The following is a 19783-nucleotide window of genomic DNA, read 5'->3' on the forward strand; positions in this document are numbered from 1 at the left end:
TCAAAAAGTACTTCATTCACTATGATGAGCTTTGGGCACTATAGAAAGGGACTATACAAACGTAAGCAAAGGCGCAAAATACTGGAAATCTTAGTTCTGGTGAAGGTTTATCGACCTGAAACATTAACTCTGCGTCTTTCTTCACTGATGTTGCCAGGCCTGCTGAGTACTTCCAGCATTTTCTGTTGCTTCCTTATTTCCCTTTTAGATTAGTTCTAATTGTGAGGAGTGTGCGCACCCTTGAGTGAACATTCTCTTTCCTCCCCTCAGATCTGGCTGAAACAGCTGAGTGGGGATGGGTTATCACTTCTTCCAGGCAAGTCAGCAAGTGGAAATAAAGTGAAGGAGCTAACCGGTTAAAAAAAACAACCGTGGGGACCTTACTTACACTTAGTTCATGAAAAGATGTGGGTTCTCACTAGCTGTGCCTCTCTGAAAATCCAACCTTCGTTGGATTGTTTCGCGCCGCTGATTGAATCCGCGAACACTCAGCGATAAACGACGATTACCCCCTTCACTCAACGAACACTGCCTCGCCCGCCGACCCGCACTGACCAATCAGGGTTTGCTCATACATCATGCTAGGCAAGCCGCAGCCAATCACAGCGCAGCTTGAAAGGAGGTGCCGAATGAGCTGTTGTCTGTCAGCGCTCGAGAGCTAGCGTCCATTAGAAGGGCAAGTGGCGCCAAGCTGCGAATAAGAACTGGGCAGGAAGGAATTTCATATTTATATACCTATATCTATCTATATTCCTATAGAAAAGGATTTGCCTCAGACTGGAGTTACCACTGCTCTTTTCGACTGCGCCTCCTCGGCGCTAACGGCAATGCCAGGCGCATGCGCGGGGACGGGCTCTGGGCTGACTGCGCAGGCGCATTGAAGCCCGAGTCAGCTCTTTCCCCCTCCCCCCTCCGGAGTCTCCATTCGGCAAGCGGCCCGGTGACCGTGAGATGAATCACAAAACCGGGCCTCTCACGGAGGATGATGACGACGGCGGCGGCGACGACCAGCCAGGGAAGCCCAGTGAAAACCTACGATTACCTGCTGAAGTTCCTGCTGGTGGGGGACAGCGACGTGGGCAAGGGAGAGATCCTGGAGAGTTTGCAGGATGGAGCCAGCGAGTCCCCATACGCCTACAGCAATGGTAAGTAAGGGAAGCAGGCAACTACATTGGCACAAACACCGCAGCCTCCTCCAGTATTTACAATCCCTGTCCAGGACGCTGAATGCTCCACTTGAGTATTTAAAACACTTTGTTTGCTTTACTAAATAAGGTTTCTCTTGCACGCTTAACTTAGATGTAGTCAAAAAAATCCACGATACGATCAGGGTCTTATAAAATCGAATCACAGAATCTTTAATGTTTTTGGAAGATGCGCTGGAGTATAAACATGAATGTCCTAAAAGGACATCATTATTTCGTGGTTATCTGTGTTTCCTGATGTCAATGCACTATGCATTTTCAATTGATATTGTATGGCAGAAATACTTCTAACCCCGACGTGAGCAGTTCTCTTAGAGGAAAGCTGTCATGTTTGTAAAGATTCATGATCAAATATCTTAAGTTCTGTAACATTCGTAAAAGCTTGCCGAAGTGCAAGTGCTACCAAATTCTTCTGCAGCACTCAAGGATTGTTTAAAATCTAGTAACCTGGACTGGCATTAGAGGTTGGAACATCTTTTTATGTTGAAATTAATTGGTAATATAAAGTGAAAGAAACTAATCAAGTATGAATGTACTGAATCAAACTTACTGTATTATCTCCTGCTGTGCCTTTCGTGTGGCAGCTAATTTCTCTTTTTTGTTTGTAGCAGAGCAGTATGAGAATTGTTTCTGGCATAACCTATTATATGTGAATCATAGTTCTATCAATGGTTTTAAAATCTCCTACCTACTTTAACTGTTTGAAAGGGAAATGCAAGCATAAATGGCATTGAATGCATTTGGGATGTTACAATTGATTTGCAAATGGCTCAGAAATTGCATTCTGTTGTTTTCTAGAGGACAGGTGACAATGCGTTTCTAATATTTCTAGAAGTTTCTTTTGGTTATTGTAAAAGAATGATTGTTAATACTCAAATGTGGTTTAAAATTGACAATGCATGCCATTCTTTTGGTAAATGTTTTGTTTGTAATTATCACCATAAGAACTACAGATGAAGATCAATTGGAATACGTTGCACAATACATAACAGACTCCCTTTTTAAAATATAGAGAATGGGGAAGCAAATAGTTTCCCAGCGGAATTGGAGTCTGGAAAATAGCACATTAAAGTTGTTGAGGCAGGTTCAGTGTCTTGAGCTGTCCAAAAGGACTGGACGTCCTATCTGCTGATGGAGAAACCTTCACTGCAGGTAAATGATGTCAAGTTGCCAAGTCACCCAAACATTTAGTTAAATGCATGTTTCATCTGTTGTATAAATAAACTCTCTCACTTATTGAGTGATTATTTTATTAACATATTAAATCTTTGTTCTTGCAAATGCCATTGCCCTCAAAGCAGTTTGTTGTGAAAAAATTGTTGTTTTGATGTGCTAAGATGCAAGAAAAATAAAAGCAGTTTTTTTTTAAATTAGTTGAATTTAGATAATTGGAAGAAACTAAAATTTTGGTTACTGTTGTTTGCATTGGATATCTTGCTTAGAGGTTTGGTACAAATGTTATTAAATTAATTTGCATGCTATAATTTTAGTCTGTACATGTTTGATCCATTGAGGTGATGTATCCATCGGAATAATTATGTGACATGCGTGTTTATGAAACTGCATTTTGACTTGAGAAAGGGGCTTGATTGGGTTAGCCTGCTGTTAACTCTGATTGTTATCACTCCTCACCTTTGGAGAGAAACAGAGTTAACGTTTAAGGTCAACAATGACCCTTCCGATGAAGAGTCATCATCGATCTGAAATGTTAACTATGTTTCAGGCCACAGGCGCTGCCTGACCTGAGTATTTCCAGCATTTTCTGTTCTTAATTTTGGATTTGCAGTATTTTGCTTTGAAATCAATTCTTGTGTAAGATCAGTTGTGACATGCATGTATTTTTTTATTTTTAGGCAGCTCATTGTTAGGCTTCTCTCTCTTGCTGGGAAGACAAGGTGATCAAAACCACAAATGTTTTGATATCCACTCAATAACAGTAATGGGCTGGCAGAAACTGTCATTATAGCAGGGCATCTTGCTTTTGTCTGGCATTGTACTTTACAGCTTGATCAGAACAAACAATTCACTAATTGAGACAAATAAGTTCAAGCAGTAGCACTTGTGATCTTGGAGTTCCTAGCTGAGTTGTCTTATGGATGGATTTTTTTTGGAAGAGTAGTTTTATTTTAGTTTTGAATTTGTGTTTAAAATTTCTTGTGAAATGATTGATTTAGTGTAATAGGTATAATATGCTGGTAAATGCAAACTAACCCAATTTGATCTTCAGCTGCAAGTCGGGGTGTAGTTTCATAAATATGTTTAATTATTAAGAAGTCTGAAATTTTTTCTGTACACACAACAAACTGCAAGAGTCGATATTGTACGTTGAATATGCACACAAACGCTCCTATAATTTGATTTTTATCCCATGATAACGATGGAGATCATAGCTGGATAAGTTGAGCAGTCTGACAGAGAGGTAACATTTTGAGTAATTTTCAAAATTTTTTTAAATGTATGTGAAAATATTATGTACTGTAGATTTGAACTAGCTATGGTGACCAGCATGATTGAGGGATTTTAGTGATGGAAAGTAAGTGAGAATTCGGTGGACTATACAGTACATAATCCAGATATTGAAGAAACATGCACACTCACAGACATCACTTTGCTTTTATTATTTCTCGATACACAATTTTTGCCTTTGAGCTTTACCATTCTGATTTGTATTTTACCACTGTCTAATTATCAACAAAATTGAGTTTGTCATGTGGGATTGGATCTTGAATGATTTCGTCTTAACATAAAATGTGGTTTCAGGTGGAAAAATATAATAGGCTCTACCAAGATATTAGTTATCCTATGCATGTGATGATTTTGTAACCTTCAATTTGTGTACTACTTCATCTTCCCTGGTAATTCTACCAGATTGCCAGGTACTCAGAGGAGTGAAACTCTGTTTATTATCACTGACTTCCTCGCCTCTGTAGTCACTTTCCTTTTGCTATGTAGATGCACCTCAAGTATATAAAACATTGGTTTTAATCTTTTGAAATCAAATTGTTAACAAAATGGGCATGTTTATTAATACATTAATGTATCAGTTTGTGATGGTCATTATGAATACACAGTTGTTACCATCATTAACTCATTTTTAAACATCTAGCTTGTGTCTTTGCTTCAGTTAGAGCTTCACTATTGTACAAATTTGCGTTTCTTTTTAAGGTATCATATTTTTACTTTTCTTATAGACAATTGCATGTGGCCATTGCAGCACTGTGCTAAAATATACGCATCTTGGGTGCCAGCTGTGGTATAGTCTTAACACTGAGTCAGTAAGTTGAGAGTTCATATCCCGCTCCAGAGATACGAGCCGAGAATCTAGACTGACACTTCAGTAAAGTACTGAGGGAGTGCTGCAGTGTCAGATGCGATATTAAATCATAGTGTGCCCCCTCAGCTTGATGCAAATAATCCCATGGTATTTTTTAAGGAAGAACAGAGATGTTCTCCCTGGCTGCTCAATATTTATCCCTCAACCAATGTGCGGTGGTTCTCGCATTGCTCTTTGTGGGGCACCAGTGTCTAACTCTTTCTCTTTCGAGTACAAACCCATTTCCATCTGTTTCAGATCTTGTTTCATAGTTTGCCATTGTGAGATTTGAACTCTTGATCTTGGGGTTACAAACCCAGTACCATAACCACTTGGCCATTTAGGCCTACCACTGTGTGTAAGTTGGCTTGCTGTGCTTCCTAAATTAATGAGTTGGTGGCTAATAAGACTTTGTGGCAGGGACTGAAAACAATGGCTTCAGTCTTTGCAGTATTAAAGGAAATTTCTGTTCCTCCAGGCTGAGATGTTGGAGCAACAAATCAGACACAGGCAGAATTGAGAAAGATGTTGAGATGGAGCTGCTCGTTGTCAGTGAATTATGTGTTTTTGAATGATGTCACTCAGGGTCAGAATTTAGATGAGAAATAGTAGGGCCCCTAGCTTTATACCTTCGAATCCAAGGGATGTAGACTTGTGCATTTCTGACACACACCGGTTTTGCCATGTATCACCAGTTCTGGCTGGACCATCCCAAATGTTACCAAACCTTGTTCTCCATATTACAAAGGGATATGGGGATAGTGAGGGAAGGTGGAGGTGAGGTTGAAGATCTTATTGAATGGGGGGAGAGGCTCAAAGGGCCAAATGGCCCCCTGCTCCTATAGCATGTACTCTGTCTGAACCATCCACAGATTCATGTTCATCTTTCATAGTGAAGATAACTCTTAGCTTCTTTTCTCTATAATGTCTTCTCTCCTCCACCTTCAACAAGTGCAAGGAGCTCACGTTATTAAGATTGAGATCATCTGTTCAACTATTTCTGGCTTTCCCCCACTTCCTTTCCAACCAAGCCAAACCTTTCCCCAGGCTCCCTGTTGCTCCATTGCTAAACATGTGTCTATCCCTAGTCTCTTGCTTTCTCTCATCTCCCTTTTATGCCTTGCCCACGAGACCAATCTTCTCTCGACTCCATTTCTTCTGTGATAGACTACTCAGCTTCCTTTTCTGCTAACTGACATTGTAAATAGCTCTGGTCATTAAGTACTGTCCCATCCCTTTCAAAACTGCTGTCGTCATCACCCTCCTCCCATAATTCATTCTTATACCCTTTGTCCTTGCAAACTACTGTTCCATCCCCAATCTCCTTTTTCCTGCCAGAGTCCTCAAACATGCTGTGTCTCAAAGCCATGCCCATCTTTCCCTGCTTGAATCATTCCAACCTCTTTTCCATCCCTGCCAAAGCACCCACAAGAGGTTACAAACTGTGGCCTTGGTGAGTTTTCCTCCTTGATCCCTCTATAATCTTTGATAGAGGGCATTGACTGCCTGCAGTGCCACCTTCGTTGTTCAGCTCAGTGGGACTAGATTTGCTTGGCTTTATTGTTGCCTAGCAATGAGGACCTTGACCATCCCACTTGCCTCTGTGTTGTCAGAGCACATATGAACATACAAATTAGGAGCAGGAGTAGGCCACTCGGCCCCTCGAGCCTGCTCTGTCATTCAGTAAGATCATGGTTGATCAGAATGTAACCTCAACCCCACATTCCTGCCTACCCCGATATCCTTTCACCCCCTTGTTTATCAAGAATCTATCTAGCACTGCCTTAAAAATATTCAAAGATTCTGCTTCCATTACCTTTTGTGGAAGAGAGTCCCAAAGACTCTCAACCCTCTGAGAGAAAAAAATTCTCTTCACCTAACTTAAATGAGTGACCCCTTATTTTTAAACAGTGACCCCTAGTCCCAGATTCTCCCACATGAGGAAACATCCTCTCCACATCCACCCTGTCAAGAGCCCTCAGGATCTTGTATGTTTCAATTAAGTCGCCTCTTACTCTTCTAAATCCCAGTGGATACAAGCCAAACCTGTACAGCCTTTCTTTCTAAGACAACCTACCCATTCCTGGTATTCCTTGGGGGAGCTGTAGTTTTTTTCAGCTAAACTTTGAGAAGATCAAAACCCTCGTCTTCAGTCCCAGCTACAAATCTTGTAATGCAGCCACCGATTCAGTTCCTCGCCCCAGCCAATTCTCTGGGCTGAACAATATGGTTGTATTGTTAATTTTATTAATAATTATTAAATATTAATCTTGGCACCCTATTTGACCTTGAGCTCAGCTTCTGACCCTATGTTCTCTCCACCACATAAGTGAATGTATTTTCACCTCTGTAGTATCACACTCTGTAGCAATTACTCTGCTGAGACTCTCAACTATGCTTTTGTGGCTTCCAAACTTGATTTATTCCAATACGCTCTTGGCAGTCCTCCCATCCTCCACCTTAACAATATGTAAACTTCAACTGTCCATGTCCTATGGTGCAACAAGTCCTGTTTATACACCACTCCTGCCCTCACTGATCTGCATCGGATGCCGGTCTCTCAGCACCTGCAATTTAACATTGTTATCTTGGTCCTCACCCCTCCCTATATTTCACTTTCTTCCCCCAAATCAGACATTCTCTTGACACTGCTATTGGTGGTCACACCTTCAAGCTCCTACTCTATATGCTCTGGAGTCACTGAACCTTTTTGCCTTCTCCTCCTTTAGACCTCCTTTAAAAGCCAACTTTCTTAATATTCCTTTCTTGGATTGGTGTGCCTTCTGAATATGCCTCTGTTAAGCACCTTGGTATGTCTTGCTACATTAAAAGTGTTCTCTAATTACCAGTTGTTCATAAGACCACCTAAGACTTGCATATGCTCGTTATATGTACTTGCATGTAAAGTGATCCACTTATGAGATAACCCTCAAAATTCTACCCAAACAACTCTCAGAAGAAAATAATTATAAGATGTATAATCTTGTGTCCCTGCATCTTAACTTGCTACATTGTCCTCCTATTTTCAATCAGCAAGAGCTTGGATTGAGTTGTGGGTGTACAGTATCCTAATTACTTACTTGTACAATAAAACAGTTTGGATTATAATAAAAGAAAAAGGCTGCCTGACAACCCTGACAGCTTTGAACAGATTGTATGGACACACAGTAGGCTGAAGGTAGCCGGGCAAAGAAAGATATTTCCACCCCCTACTCCCCACTCCCTAAATAAATATCAGATGTTTCAAAACTAAAAGCAAAATCAGAAATAAACTGTCAAACAATGAGTGTCCTGTCCAGGAAATAAAGGCAGAAGTATAGATAAACAGTATTGCCCCAGAACTGCAAACTATCCAGTAACCAACATGGAAACCTTTCGCTTGTGTCCAAACCCCACAAGGTAATGGAGAAACCCCACTCAACCTGTCTTGAGACCCCCTTCCCCCTATATCCTCCTCTCCTACCTCCCTAATCTCTTTGCCCATTTAACTTCCCTCTGCTTCCATTCCCATCTTGCTTACTTCCTTTTGTTCTGCTCTGTGTCTCTGCACACCCTATCACTTTCATAATTCTGGTTGATTTACAAAGTGCTCTTGGTATTAACACCGTATGGGCAAAGCTACAAGAGATTGACTGGTTATAAAATAAAAATAGGAGTACCAGAAATACACCAGGTCAAGTAAAGAGAAAATGTGAGTTAATATTTCAGATGTATTCCTTTAGAACTGAATGCACCCAAAAACATCTCTGACTATGCAGATGCTGACTAATCTGTATTTCCAACAGTTTATTTTTTTATTTCTGATTCCTAACATTTTTCCTCAATTTTAAATTAAACATATTGCTATACTGTTGAGTTCAATACCATTGCAATATTTATTTACCAAAGCATTTTGAAAAGAAACATTCAATACATGTTTGCATAAACCATTGTGATTATAGAACAAAATTGGTATACTATTTCTTAGTTAGACCCTTTCAATCTGTTAATTGACCTTTCTTTCCATATATATGAAAGTACTAGGTATCAGAAATAAAGACAAGTGAAGTCGTGCTTCCAGTTTTCAAAAAGAGAAAAAAACCTTGGCAGTTTTGCAGGTTGAGGCCTTTTATCAGAACCTGATGTTATTCTGTTCTCCTTCAAATACCGATGGGCCTAGTGTGTGCTTCCAGCTTTTTCTGTGTTTACTCCTTTTCCATTTAGTGTGATGATATAAATAACCACATGATGTAGAGCTTCCTAGAAAAATATGGCCACAATAGAACTAGTTACGAAAGGCACAAACTATGATTAACACTTGACCTGTAAAATAATGAATGCAAGATTTGTGAATTTAGTAGAATTAGCTGCCTAAACTACTCGTTTGTTCTTTCTAATCACCATCAAATTCCAGGAAATGTGTTAAACCTTGTTATCTATTCCCACTGATTCTGTCTAATGCTGCTTATTGTTTTTCTCAGTTTTCCAAATTACACTCAGTCCCATAATTAAATTTAAAGTAACTAGGATTAGATTTAATATGCATAATTAAAAAAATATTTGGCCATGTTTCCAGCTACACAGCTCAAGTTGTACTTTGTGGCTTTTGTCTTTTGAGAGGAAATATTCTTGTTTACATGCAAAACCTGACCCTATTAAAATAAGATCTTTGTTTAAAGGCAGTAGAGGTCTGTGGACAATTTGGGTGAAATTTTGTGGAAAAATCTGCAGGTCATTGATTGTTTGCAGTAAATCTCTAACCTAACCTTTGTCAAACTTATTTCAGGACCAAAGTAAAACATTGAAAGATTGTTTTCATGGTCTTTTTATTTGCTAAATAGACAGTAAGATAAACCATACTAATTTGTACTGTTTATTTATGACATAATTGCACTTAAAATAACTCTTTGTTCATTAGTGCTGGAGACAGTTCCCAAGTCCTAACTCATCCAAGCAATATTCTTATTAAAGAGCAGGTCAGAAATCCAGCAGTTTATCTGAAAGATCCAGTTTCTTTTGGTAGTTCTACCATAGTGTTATGGACTTGGCTTGGAAGAGTTTTTGATCTGACAGTGTGAGGATCTAAATGTATCTGCATAATAGTATGGGATGCAGAGGAAAATCATGGATTCTTGTTTTTTAATATACTGCTCATAACTGTTGTGTGGTTTCTGTTCAGTAGTTTGACAATTTACTGCAAAAGTTTAAATATTTGCAAGTGGCTAAGGTAAGGTTCAAGCTGTTATCAAAGTGTAATGTTTATATGGAGCAGTTAGATATTGTCATTCAGTATTCATTTTCACCACTTGCGCATAAACCGATGTGCAATGACATGACAAATCACCCTGCCAAGTAGGGGAGATTTCAGTGAGACATGTTCAGAGCCCTGCTGTGTTCAGAATAGCAGTATGTTTTGAGAACCTATGCAGATCAGCTCAGTAAACAGCTGAGGCACCTTTTGTAATGTACTGCTGTGATTTGTAAGTCTTTAATTACATGACTCCTGATCTCAATTATTTTTCCTATGTCTACATCACTAATTATGCACATTGTGGACTTCTGCCCATTGGATAAGTTCTCCCAACTTGAATGGTAAAAAAAGCAGCACTGGATTACGGTTTAAATATAAACTGGTACTCTCTGTAGTCTTTGTCACATATTGGAACACTTCCACGTTGCATCATCGGCTTTGTTTGCTTGTAGGTCCTAAACACAATTCCTCTCTAGCTGTCTATATAGCTGAATATATGTCAAATGAGTTCATTTGGCACTCTGGTGATGTTTATTTTTCAACTGAGGGGGAAAGAGCTGTGTTGGAGAAGATTTGCTTTCAGTATTCTTTAGAAGTGGAACTATTTTGTTAATAGCTTTCGTAATCTCTGTTTCCTCTGAATTGGTAAGAGCAATATCAGACTCTTGATGTTCTTTGTCATTACAAATACTGGTCACTCAGCATTTGTGTCAAATCTTGATAACTTGCATAGTAACCTCATTAGGTATCCTCTTGTCTCTTTTTTCAGAAACCTGATTATTTCTAAGTGCCAATGCTAAATATTGTACTGAAATAAACTAAATGTGTTATTATTTATAATACGTTCTTTGTTTTTAGCCTGAATAATTCTAACTTATAGCTAAATTTTAGTGGTATATTTGTTTCAAATGTATGAACTGAAAATAGCTGACTTTTGATTGAGAATCTTCAGCATTTCTCTTGAGACCATAGAGTCCAATCTTTGCCTTGGGGGAATGCTGCTTAATAGGTTTGGCACAAAAGGAGAGTTTTCATTACAGCTTCAAAAGGATTTTACAAAAGTATGATGGCCTAGGACTAAAGGATTGAGACAAATGCCTCATCTGGCAGATTGAAGCCTTTTGGCATTCTGCTCTCTTCTGCATGAAACATGAGCTCCAAATAATTGAGATTTGATATTTTAATCCTACTCAAGTAGGTACACATAATAAGAACATCTGGCCCATGCATTAGCTTGTTTTGAGAATTTTACATTTTCTGCTCTGTTGTGCTTTCCCTCGCTATCTTATTTCCATGCCTATTCATTTGTTCTTGCAGATTGTTTGCGATATTTCAGCTTGCTTGGTCTTTTGAGGTTTCTGAATTTTAGCATTGGGTGCTCTTGAAATCTAGATTAAAGCAATTTGAGCATAAGAAAAGTGTTGCGTTTTTCAGAATGGGAGTTTTGTCTTTACATTAGCAAGAATATTAATCGTAATATAAAGCAGAAGGCTACAAACTAATATTAAAGATATTTATAGGTAACCTAAACTGAAGCGTTTTGTTTGAAAAGGTGCAATAATGTAATAGTTTTAGAATAATTGACAGCGATTAAAATGTTTCAGATAATTTTATTTTTGTATGATGCATGAAGTTCCATTATTAGATCACTCTCATCCTCTCCACTTCTTACCCTCTTGAGATATCTGTGCTCCTTCTAACTCTGGCCTCCAGAGCATCCCCAATTTCAATTGCTACACCATTGATGGCCATGCCTTCAGTTGCCTAGGCCCAAATCTCTGGAATTCCCTCCAAAAACTCCTCTGGATCTTTCCCTCTCTTTTTCCTTCTTTAAGACATTCCTTGTAAAGTACCTCTTTGTCCAAGCTTTGGTTATCTGACCTAATTTCTCCTTATGCAACTGAGTGTATTTTTTATAAAGCTCCTGTGAAGCACCTTGGGACATTTTTATTATGTTAATGGCACTATATAAACATTAAGTTGTTATTGTCAGTCAGTCAGTTTATATCATCAGAGCACCATTGATTCCATATCTTGTACAGCTTTCCTGATATGGTACCCTATAAGTTAAGAACCTCTGTGCTGTTCTCCTGTTGGTACTAATTTGACACTGCACTTGCTTCAGAGCTGGGAATGATACTGACTTAGGAGTTGATAATAGAGGTCTAGAAAAAGGCCCTTCGACCCATCGAGTCTGCGCCTGTCAAACAAGTGTCTAATTATTCTAATCCCATTTTCCAGCACTAGGCCTATAGCCTTGTATGCCATGGCATCGCAAGTGCATATCCAAATACATCTTAATTGTTATGAGGGTTTCTGCCTCGACCACCCTTTCAGGCAGTGAGTTCCAGATTCCCACCACCCTTTGGGTGAAAACATTCTTCCTCACATCCCCTCTAAACCTCCTGCCCCTTACCTTAAATCTATGCCCCCTGGTTATTGATCCCTCCACCAAAGGGAAAAGTTCCTTCCTGTCTACCCTATTCATGCCCCTCATAATTTTATACATCTCAATCTCCTCTGCTCCAAGGAAAATAACCCCAGTCTATCCAATCTCTCCTCATAACTAAAACTCTCCAGCCCAGGTAACATCCTGGTAAGTCTCCTCTGTACTCTCTCTAGTGCATTCACATCCTTCCTATAATATGGATTCTGGAACTGCACACAATACTCTAGCTGTGGCCTAACCAGTGTTTTATACAATTCCAGCATAACCTCCCAGCTCTTATATTCTATGCTTCGGCTAATAAAGGCAAGTATCCCATATGCCTTCTTAACACCTTATCTACCTGTCCTGCTACCTTAAGGCACCGGTGGACATACACACCAAGGTCCTTCTGATCCTCAGTACTTCCCTCTGCTGTTGTGGAGGGGGGAGAGCAGAACACTGTGCAAGTGTAACTCTTTCGAGTACAAACACGTTTCCATCTGTTCCTATTCAGATGAAGTTACATTGTTTCATAGTTTGCCATTGTGAGATTTGAACTCTTGATCTTGGGGTTACAAGCCCAGTACCATAACTGCTCTGTTAATTGGCATCCAAATACATGTGTGTAATTGTATTTACACAACTTGGTGTTGACCAATTTAAGCTTTAAAGTTTTCTTTTACTGGTTACAATGATATTGCAGAAGCTATGAAGCCCTAGTGGTACGAATCCACCTCTTGAAGGATCTTTGACAGCAACTGCATAAAATTGAAAGAGAGCTCGTTTGACATGGTTAATAGGGGATGACTGAAATTGCAGCAGTAAGCTTGCTGCCATTGCATTTGTACCATTTACGGATTGAGGTACAAATGTTTCTTTCAACACAGTTTGTTTGAGATAGACATAAAAAAGATGAGGAATTTTAAGCGCAAATTGAGTTCCCACAATCATTTTGCTAGTTTACAATGAATTTTGCTAGAAATCTAAGAAGACTCTGACTATACCCCAATGTAATCAGCAAATGATTCTGTATATTTTTAAAAAATAATATTCACTAATTTAAAATCAGTTATTCAGTTGATTTGAAAATTGCTTATTTTTTGTGAAACCCATTTTTGTTGTATTAATCAAACTGCAGTCACCACTCAAATATATCAAGATTTTTTTTTTAAACAAAATATTGAAGCGCTGCCTGATTGTGCTGGTTTGTGGCAGATTTTGTGTTCTGCAATATATACATGAGTTGAAGGAAAGAAAAATGGTTCTCAAAATGGGCACAAAGTGGAAACTTTTATCTTGATATGTCCTGCAGGATATCCATTAGTGTTTGTGATCTGCTACTACTATGAATTTTTAGTTTTTACATAGAAATGGTAGCTCCTTAATAGTTTTAAAAAATATTATTTTGCAGCCTGAAGCTGCAGGAAAATAATAAGTTGGAATTTATATAGTGCTTTTCATGTCATCAGGATATGCCATTGTGCTTCACAGTAATCTCTATTTGAGGAAACTGGAATCAGTTTTGCCTGGTTTTTGAGTGTAAAACAGGTATAACTGATAAACTTTGTAGTTTGACAACCCAGTCTTGATCTATTTGCACACAGTAAGGCCTCACAAATGAGATAAATGACTAGTTAGTCAGTCTTGGTTGAGAGTTCCAGTACAGCTACAACACTGGCATCTACCAGGCTATGTGGAAAATTGCCCAGGTATGTCCTGTACACAAAAAGCAGGATATATCCAAACTGGCCAATTACCACCCCATCAATCTAACCTCCATCATCAGTAAAATAATGGAAGGGGTCATCAACAGTGCTATCAAGCGGCACTTGCTTAGCAAAAACCTGCTCACTGATGCCCAGTTTGTTCTGCCAGGGCCACTTAGTTCCTGACCCCATTACAGCCTTGGTTCAAACATGGACAAAAGAGCTGAACTCCCAAGGTGAGGCGAGAGTGACTTCCCTTGACATCAAGGCAGCATCTGACTGAGTGTGGCATCAAGGAGCCCTAGCAAAACTGGAGTCAGTGGGAATCAGGGGGAATACTTTCCACTAGTTGGAGTCATACCTAACTCAAAGGAAGATGATTGTGGTTGTTGGAGGTCAGTCACCTCAGCTCCAGGACATGACTGCAGGAGTTACTTAGGGTAATGTCCTAGGCCCAACCATTTTCATCTGCTTCATCAATGATCTTTCTTCCATCATAAGGTCAGAAGTGGGGATGTTTGCTGATGATTGGACAATGTTCAGCACCATTCATAGCAACTCAGATACTGAAGCTGTCCATGTCCAAATGCAGCAAGACCTGGACAATTTCCAGGCTTGGGCTATCAAGTGGCAAGTAACATTCACGCCACACTAGTGTCAGGCAATGACCATCTCCATTGAGAGAGAATCCAGCCATCGCCCCTTGACGTTCAATGGCATTACCATCACTGATTCCCCCACTATCACTAACACTTGGGTGTTACCATTGACCAGAAACTAAAGTGGACTAGCCATATAAATTCTGTGGATATGTGATTAGGTTATTGTGAGATACACTAGCTGTTCTGTGCTTCCATTTGGTAGAATGGGGTACAGAATGTGCTGCCTTCATTAGGATTGTGGAAATTCATTTTATAAAGTTATAGCATGTGTACCACTCGCCATTCTGCTCATGAAGTGCTATTTGTTGTCCACTTATTAAAGATTCTGACCAACCATTCAGTGTTACCTAGAAGAGTTGACAGTGACTCCCCTCATTTTGAGGGGACGTTAATTTGGGTGTATAGGGAGCCAAATTGAAAGATTGGAATCAGATCAGGCCACAGTGCTTCAGGGCATTGTTGATGGTACACCATAAGAAATAGCAACAGGAGCAGGCCATTTGGCCCCTCGGGTCTAGTTCAATAAGATCATGCTTGATTTGATTGTGGTCTTAACTCCCCTTTCCTGCCTCTTTCATAATCCTTGACTCCTTTGTAGATATAATAAAATTTGTAACTCTGCCTTGAATATATTCAATGACCCAGCCTCTACTGTTCTTTGGGGCAGAGAATTCCAAAGATTAACAACCCTCAGAAGAAATTTTCCCTCCTCTCCATCTTAAATGGCAGCCCCTTATTTTGAAACTGTGGTCCCTAGTTCTAGATTCCCCAAAGAGGGGGACCATCATCTCAGCATCCACCCTGTCAAGCCCCCTCAGAATCTTTTATGTTTGATAAGATCACCTCTCGTTCTTCTAAACTGCAATAAATATAGGCCCAACCTGCACAGCCTTTTGTCATAAGATACCCATTCATCTCAGGAATGAACCTTCTCTGATCTGCCTCCAGTGCAAGTATATCCACGGTATATGTGAGTAAGTCCAGTCAGCCGGATTCATTACCAAGACCTGGAGAAGTCAACCTGCCATAGCGAGCCCTTCCACTTGGCTCTAGCTATCTTTGCAAGCTTGTGCCCTATCAAGCCCATTATCTGGCCATTCACCTTATGGCTGCTTGAGAAAACTTGCTTTGTATTTATTGGCTGCTGTGTTTGTCTGCATAACAGCAGTCAGTGCATTTGAAAAGCAATTAATTGGTTATGTATATATCCTGAAGACAAAGTGCAGTATAAATGCAGGTTTTTTTTCCTCGTGGTAGAGCAGTGGGATTGTCACTGGACTGGTAACCCAGAGACCCAGGTTCTAATCCCACCATCGTAGATGGTGGAATTTGAATTCAATAAAAATGTGGAATTAAACATCTAATGAAACCATTGTCGATTGCCGTAAAAACCCCATCTGGTTCACTAATCTCCTTTAGAGAAGGAAATCTGCTGTCCTCATCTGCTCTGGCCTAAATGGCCTAGCAAGCCATTCAGTTGTATCAAACCACTACAAACTCAACAAAAAGGAATGAAACCGGACAGACCACCCGGCACCGGAAACAACAACGACAAACCCTGCCGACTTTGCAAAGTCCTCCTTACTAAGGGGGCTTATGCCAAAATTGGGAGAGAGAATCTAACTATCGCCCCTTAACATTCAATGGCATTACCATCACTGAATCCCCTACTATCAACATCTTGAGGGTTATCATTGACCAGAAATTGTACTCGACTAGCCATATAAATACTGTAACTGCAAGAGCAGGTCAGATGCTAAGAATCCTGTAACAAGTTACTCATCTCCTGATTTCCCAAAGCCTGTCCAGCATCTATAAGGCACGTGTCAGGAGTGTGATGAAATACCCTCCACTTGCCTGGATTAGTATGGCTCCAACAACACTCGTGAAGCTTGACACCATCCAGGACAAAGCCAGCTTGATTGGCATCTCTTCCACAAACATTCACTCCCTGCACCACCAACAAACATCGGCAACAGTGTGTACCAAGTATGTATGTCAGTAAGATGCACTGCAGGAATTCATCAAGGCTCCTTGGGCAGCACCTTCCAAACCCACAACCGCTACCATCTAGAAGGACAAGGGCAGTAGATACATGGGAACACCACCCCTCCAAGCCATTCACCATTCTGACTTAGAAATATATCACTGTTCCTTCACTTTCGCTGGGTCAACCCTGGAACTCCCTCCCTAACAGCACTGTGGGCGCACCTACACATGGACTGTAGCGGTTCAAAAAGGCAGCTTACCGCCATCTCCGCAAGGGCATTTTGGGACTGGCAATAACGCTGGCCCAGCCAGCAACACCCACATCCCATAAATGAGTACATTTTTAAAAATCTTGTTGAGCTAGCATTAGCTTTAGCTTAAGTGCTCAGAGCTGACAGTTGATTTGGTTCCAGTTTTTCATCATGGTGGTTCTTATGTTCTTGTTCATTTCCATCTAAACATTTGGGTGAGTTGGGTGTAATATTTTGGGGAAAGAATATGCAATCTGTATTGTGCAAATAAAAACTCTACCTGTAGCTTGTTATGGAGAAGTTCAAACACCTTTCTGTGCATGCTAAATGTCAAATCAACCAGCAAAAAAATATAGTAAAAGATTGTTCAGTGAAATTCTCAATTAATATAAAGTCAAAACTCATTGACTTTCTGGAATTTCACTGACTCTTAATGTAAACTGCTGGCATAATGGTTGAGCTTTTGTAAGTCTGTATAAGAATGCCTTAATAAAAACAAAAATATAGGAAGCAGTCAGCAGGGCAGAGGGAGATATAGAGTCAACACTTCAGGTTGATTTTATCTTTTATTGACTTGAAATGTTAACAGTCTTCCTCCATAGATGCTGCCTGACCTGCTGGAGTATTTCCAGCGTTTTCTGCTTTCATTTCAGATTTCTGCATCTGCAGTATTTAAGTCTATCTAACTGATATGTTGCTGTTGAACAATTCAACAGATCTTGACAGATTGCTCAAACTTTATTTGTTGCCTTATCAAAGATGACAACCTTCTAGTTGTGAACCAAATACACTGGCTCCTGTTTAAATAGTTTTGAGATGGTAACAACTATTGTTTATTCTGCTGGAAATTGCAGTTAGTTTCTGTATTCAATGATCTGCCATCAATGGTATGACTTTGTGTTTGAGAAATATCCATTTAATGTGCATTATTATTTTGAGTTCATGCGAAAAGCTTTAAGATCATCAACATGTGACGTATGTGTCTGTGGAGGAAAGCCTATGCAATTTCCAAATTCTAATGTTACTTGAGGATTGGGGTTTCCCTTCCAGTTAGTACGAAGCTTCAGTAAGATACCTGATCTAAATGTTTGACTGACAGCGCAGCATTTGGAACTGAGATGCAAATCCAGTTTAAACTACATTATCAAAATGGCTGAAATAAAGCCTTAAACTCCCACTAAATGAATATTCTACTTGTCATATTCTACTTTATAAGCAGCATTCTGCTCGAAATTGATAGGAAACATTCTGCAAATGCATAAAGACATTTTCCTTGCTCAAGAACTGCTGTAGGCAACTGGGGTTGAGTTTTCCTTCATTGAACTGGAAGTAGAATTACTATTAATATTTATATTGGCAAACAACATTAGTCACCAATTGTTTGAAAGTTAAACCAGTAATGCTTGAGAATATATTTATTTCATTAATTTATACATCAGCTTAACATTTGTAGAATGGGTTGTCATTGTAAAGTATTGGTTTGTAGGAAAACTTGAGTGTATTGATTTTGTGATATAAGAAAGCAGCCTATGTGTGATGAAGTAATTTATGTCTTTGAGTTTGGGAGGGCTGCACTGTTTATGTTGTGTATGTGCTTATGAAAGAATGATCAAGTTTTTAAGTCAGCATCTGTGCTTATGATTATTGATGATGGGATGGCGGTGTGGATTAATCTGTTTTGCCATGTGAAAAATCATTGCTCAGTAACAGCTGCATTTTCTGTTGGACATATTTTGAACTTATTAGGAATATGAAGATTTTATGCAAATTAAATCATTAACTAAGCAATTCAGCTGTTCTCCCGCGTGCTCCCTCCCCCGCTCGCGTGCGCTCTGATCTAAGTAAAACACCCAACAGTGGGAATTCATTCATTGTTTTTAAGCAGCTATCTGAAAGAGCCTACATTTTAAAATGAATTCACTGTTGCAGCATATGTAAAATCATTGAGAAATGCTAGTAATGCATTTACTCAGATACATGGAAAAAATAGTGTTTCTTGGTTCTCATTAATTCTTTTTTGCCAGTTTAGCAATGGTGATGCTGATGAAGGTTTCACTACTGCAGATTGCTTCTTTGGCGCCTTTTCATTTATGTGCTATGTAGGTGGGAAGAATGTAAAGTAGAGCACAAACCTATGAAGAAGTCACAGAAATGAATTCTCAATTTAAGATGAGGGCAGATGCCCACATCAGTTTCCTCAGGAGCAACCTGCAGCTGTTACAGTCCCATTGGCCTACCATAGGTTTGTTTCGCAAACCTACACTGACTTCTGTTATGATGCTAGTATTCTTTTTAAGCACTAGTTGCAATAGATGATTGACTTAAATGAGAAGTTTATCATTTTAACCTTTTCCCTCAGTCGTAAGTTGAGATTTTTGCTCTACTGTAATGTTTTCTCAAATAGAAAATTTGTTTTGTATTCTTGTGGTTTTGGTTTATTTTAAACTGATCTTTCATAATATTTAAACACGAACAAGATGAATGGACTAAAACAATGATTGGAAGAAACTTTTTGGGAATAGGTATTTAATAGTTGGGCAAGCATTTCGTGTGACAAAGGTACTTTATCTTATTGCAGTGCAAATTCTGTGCATTTGGTGTGCAAATTCTGTTCCAGGTTTTATTTTAACTTGGTCTTTGTGGCATTCATTTTGTATTTTACTGCAAATTTCAGGATTATTTTAAAGATTTAAAGAATCACCATAAGTAAGAGAGAAAACAAGAGCGGGAAAACTTTAATATTAGCTGTTAACATCAGCCCTCAGGTTGATATTCATGAATTAAAACACAGTAGTCATGACAGACCAATAGATTGTTGCTGAAATATGCAAATTTACATATTCTTCCAATGCACTTTTGTACCACTGTTGTCAGAAATTGGGAATAGATGGGAGCATTCAGTAAAATAGGAAGCCTGTAGCTGGATGCAATTTACACCATCGCATTTTCCATCGTGAGTCACCTGAGTGTAGATATTTATGTTCTAGTTCTGTTTGTGT

General features: G+C 39.3%; 1 protein-coding gene across 1 annotated transcript in view; it reads left to right on the forward strand.

The window, feature by feature from the left end:
• The first annotated feature begins 622 nt into the window (after positions 1 to 622).
• rab40c (RAB40c, member RAS oncogene family) overlaps positions 623 to 19783 on the forward strand; it is an 85404-nt gene continuing 66243 nt past the window's right edge. Inside the window, exon 1 of the mRNA XM_041207414.1 lies at positions 623 to 1145. Coding sequence (XP_041063348.1) covers positions 983 to 1145 — 163 coding nt within the window. The 5' untranslated portion in view covers positions 623 to 982. The remainder of the gene's footprint in view (positions 1146 to 19783) is intronic.

Source organism: Carcharodon carcharias, chromosome 15 (genome assembly GCF_017639515.1).
Source record: "Carcharodon carcharias isolate sCarCar2 chromosome 15, sCarCar2.pri, whole genome shotgun sequence".
Classification (NCBI taxonomy): Eukaryota; Metazoa; Chordata; class Chondrichthyes; order Lamniformes; family Lamnidae; genus Carcharodon; species Carcharodon carcharias.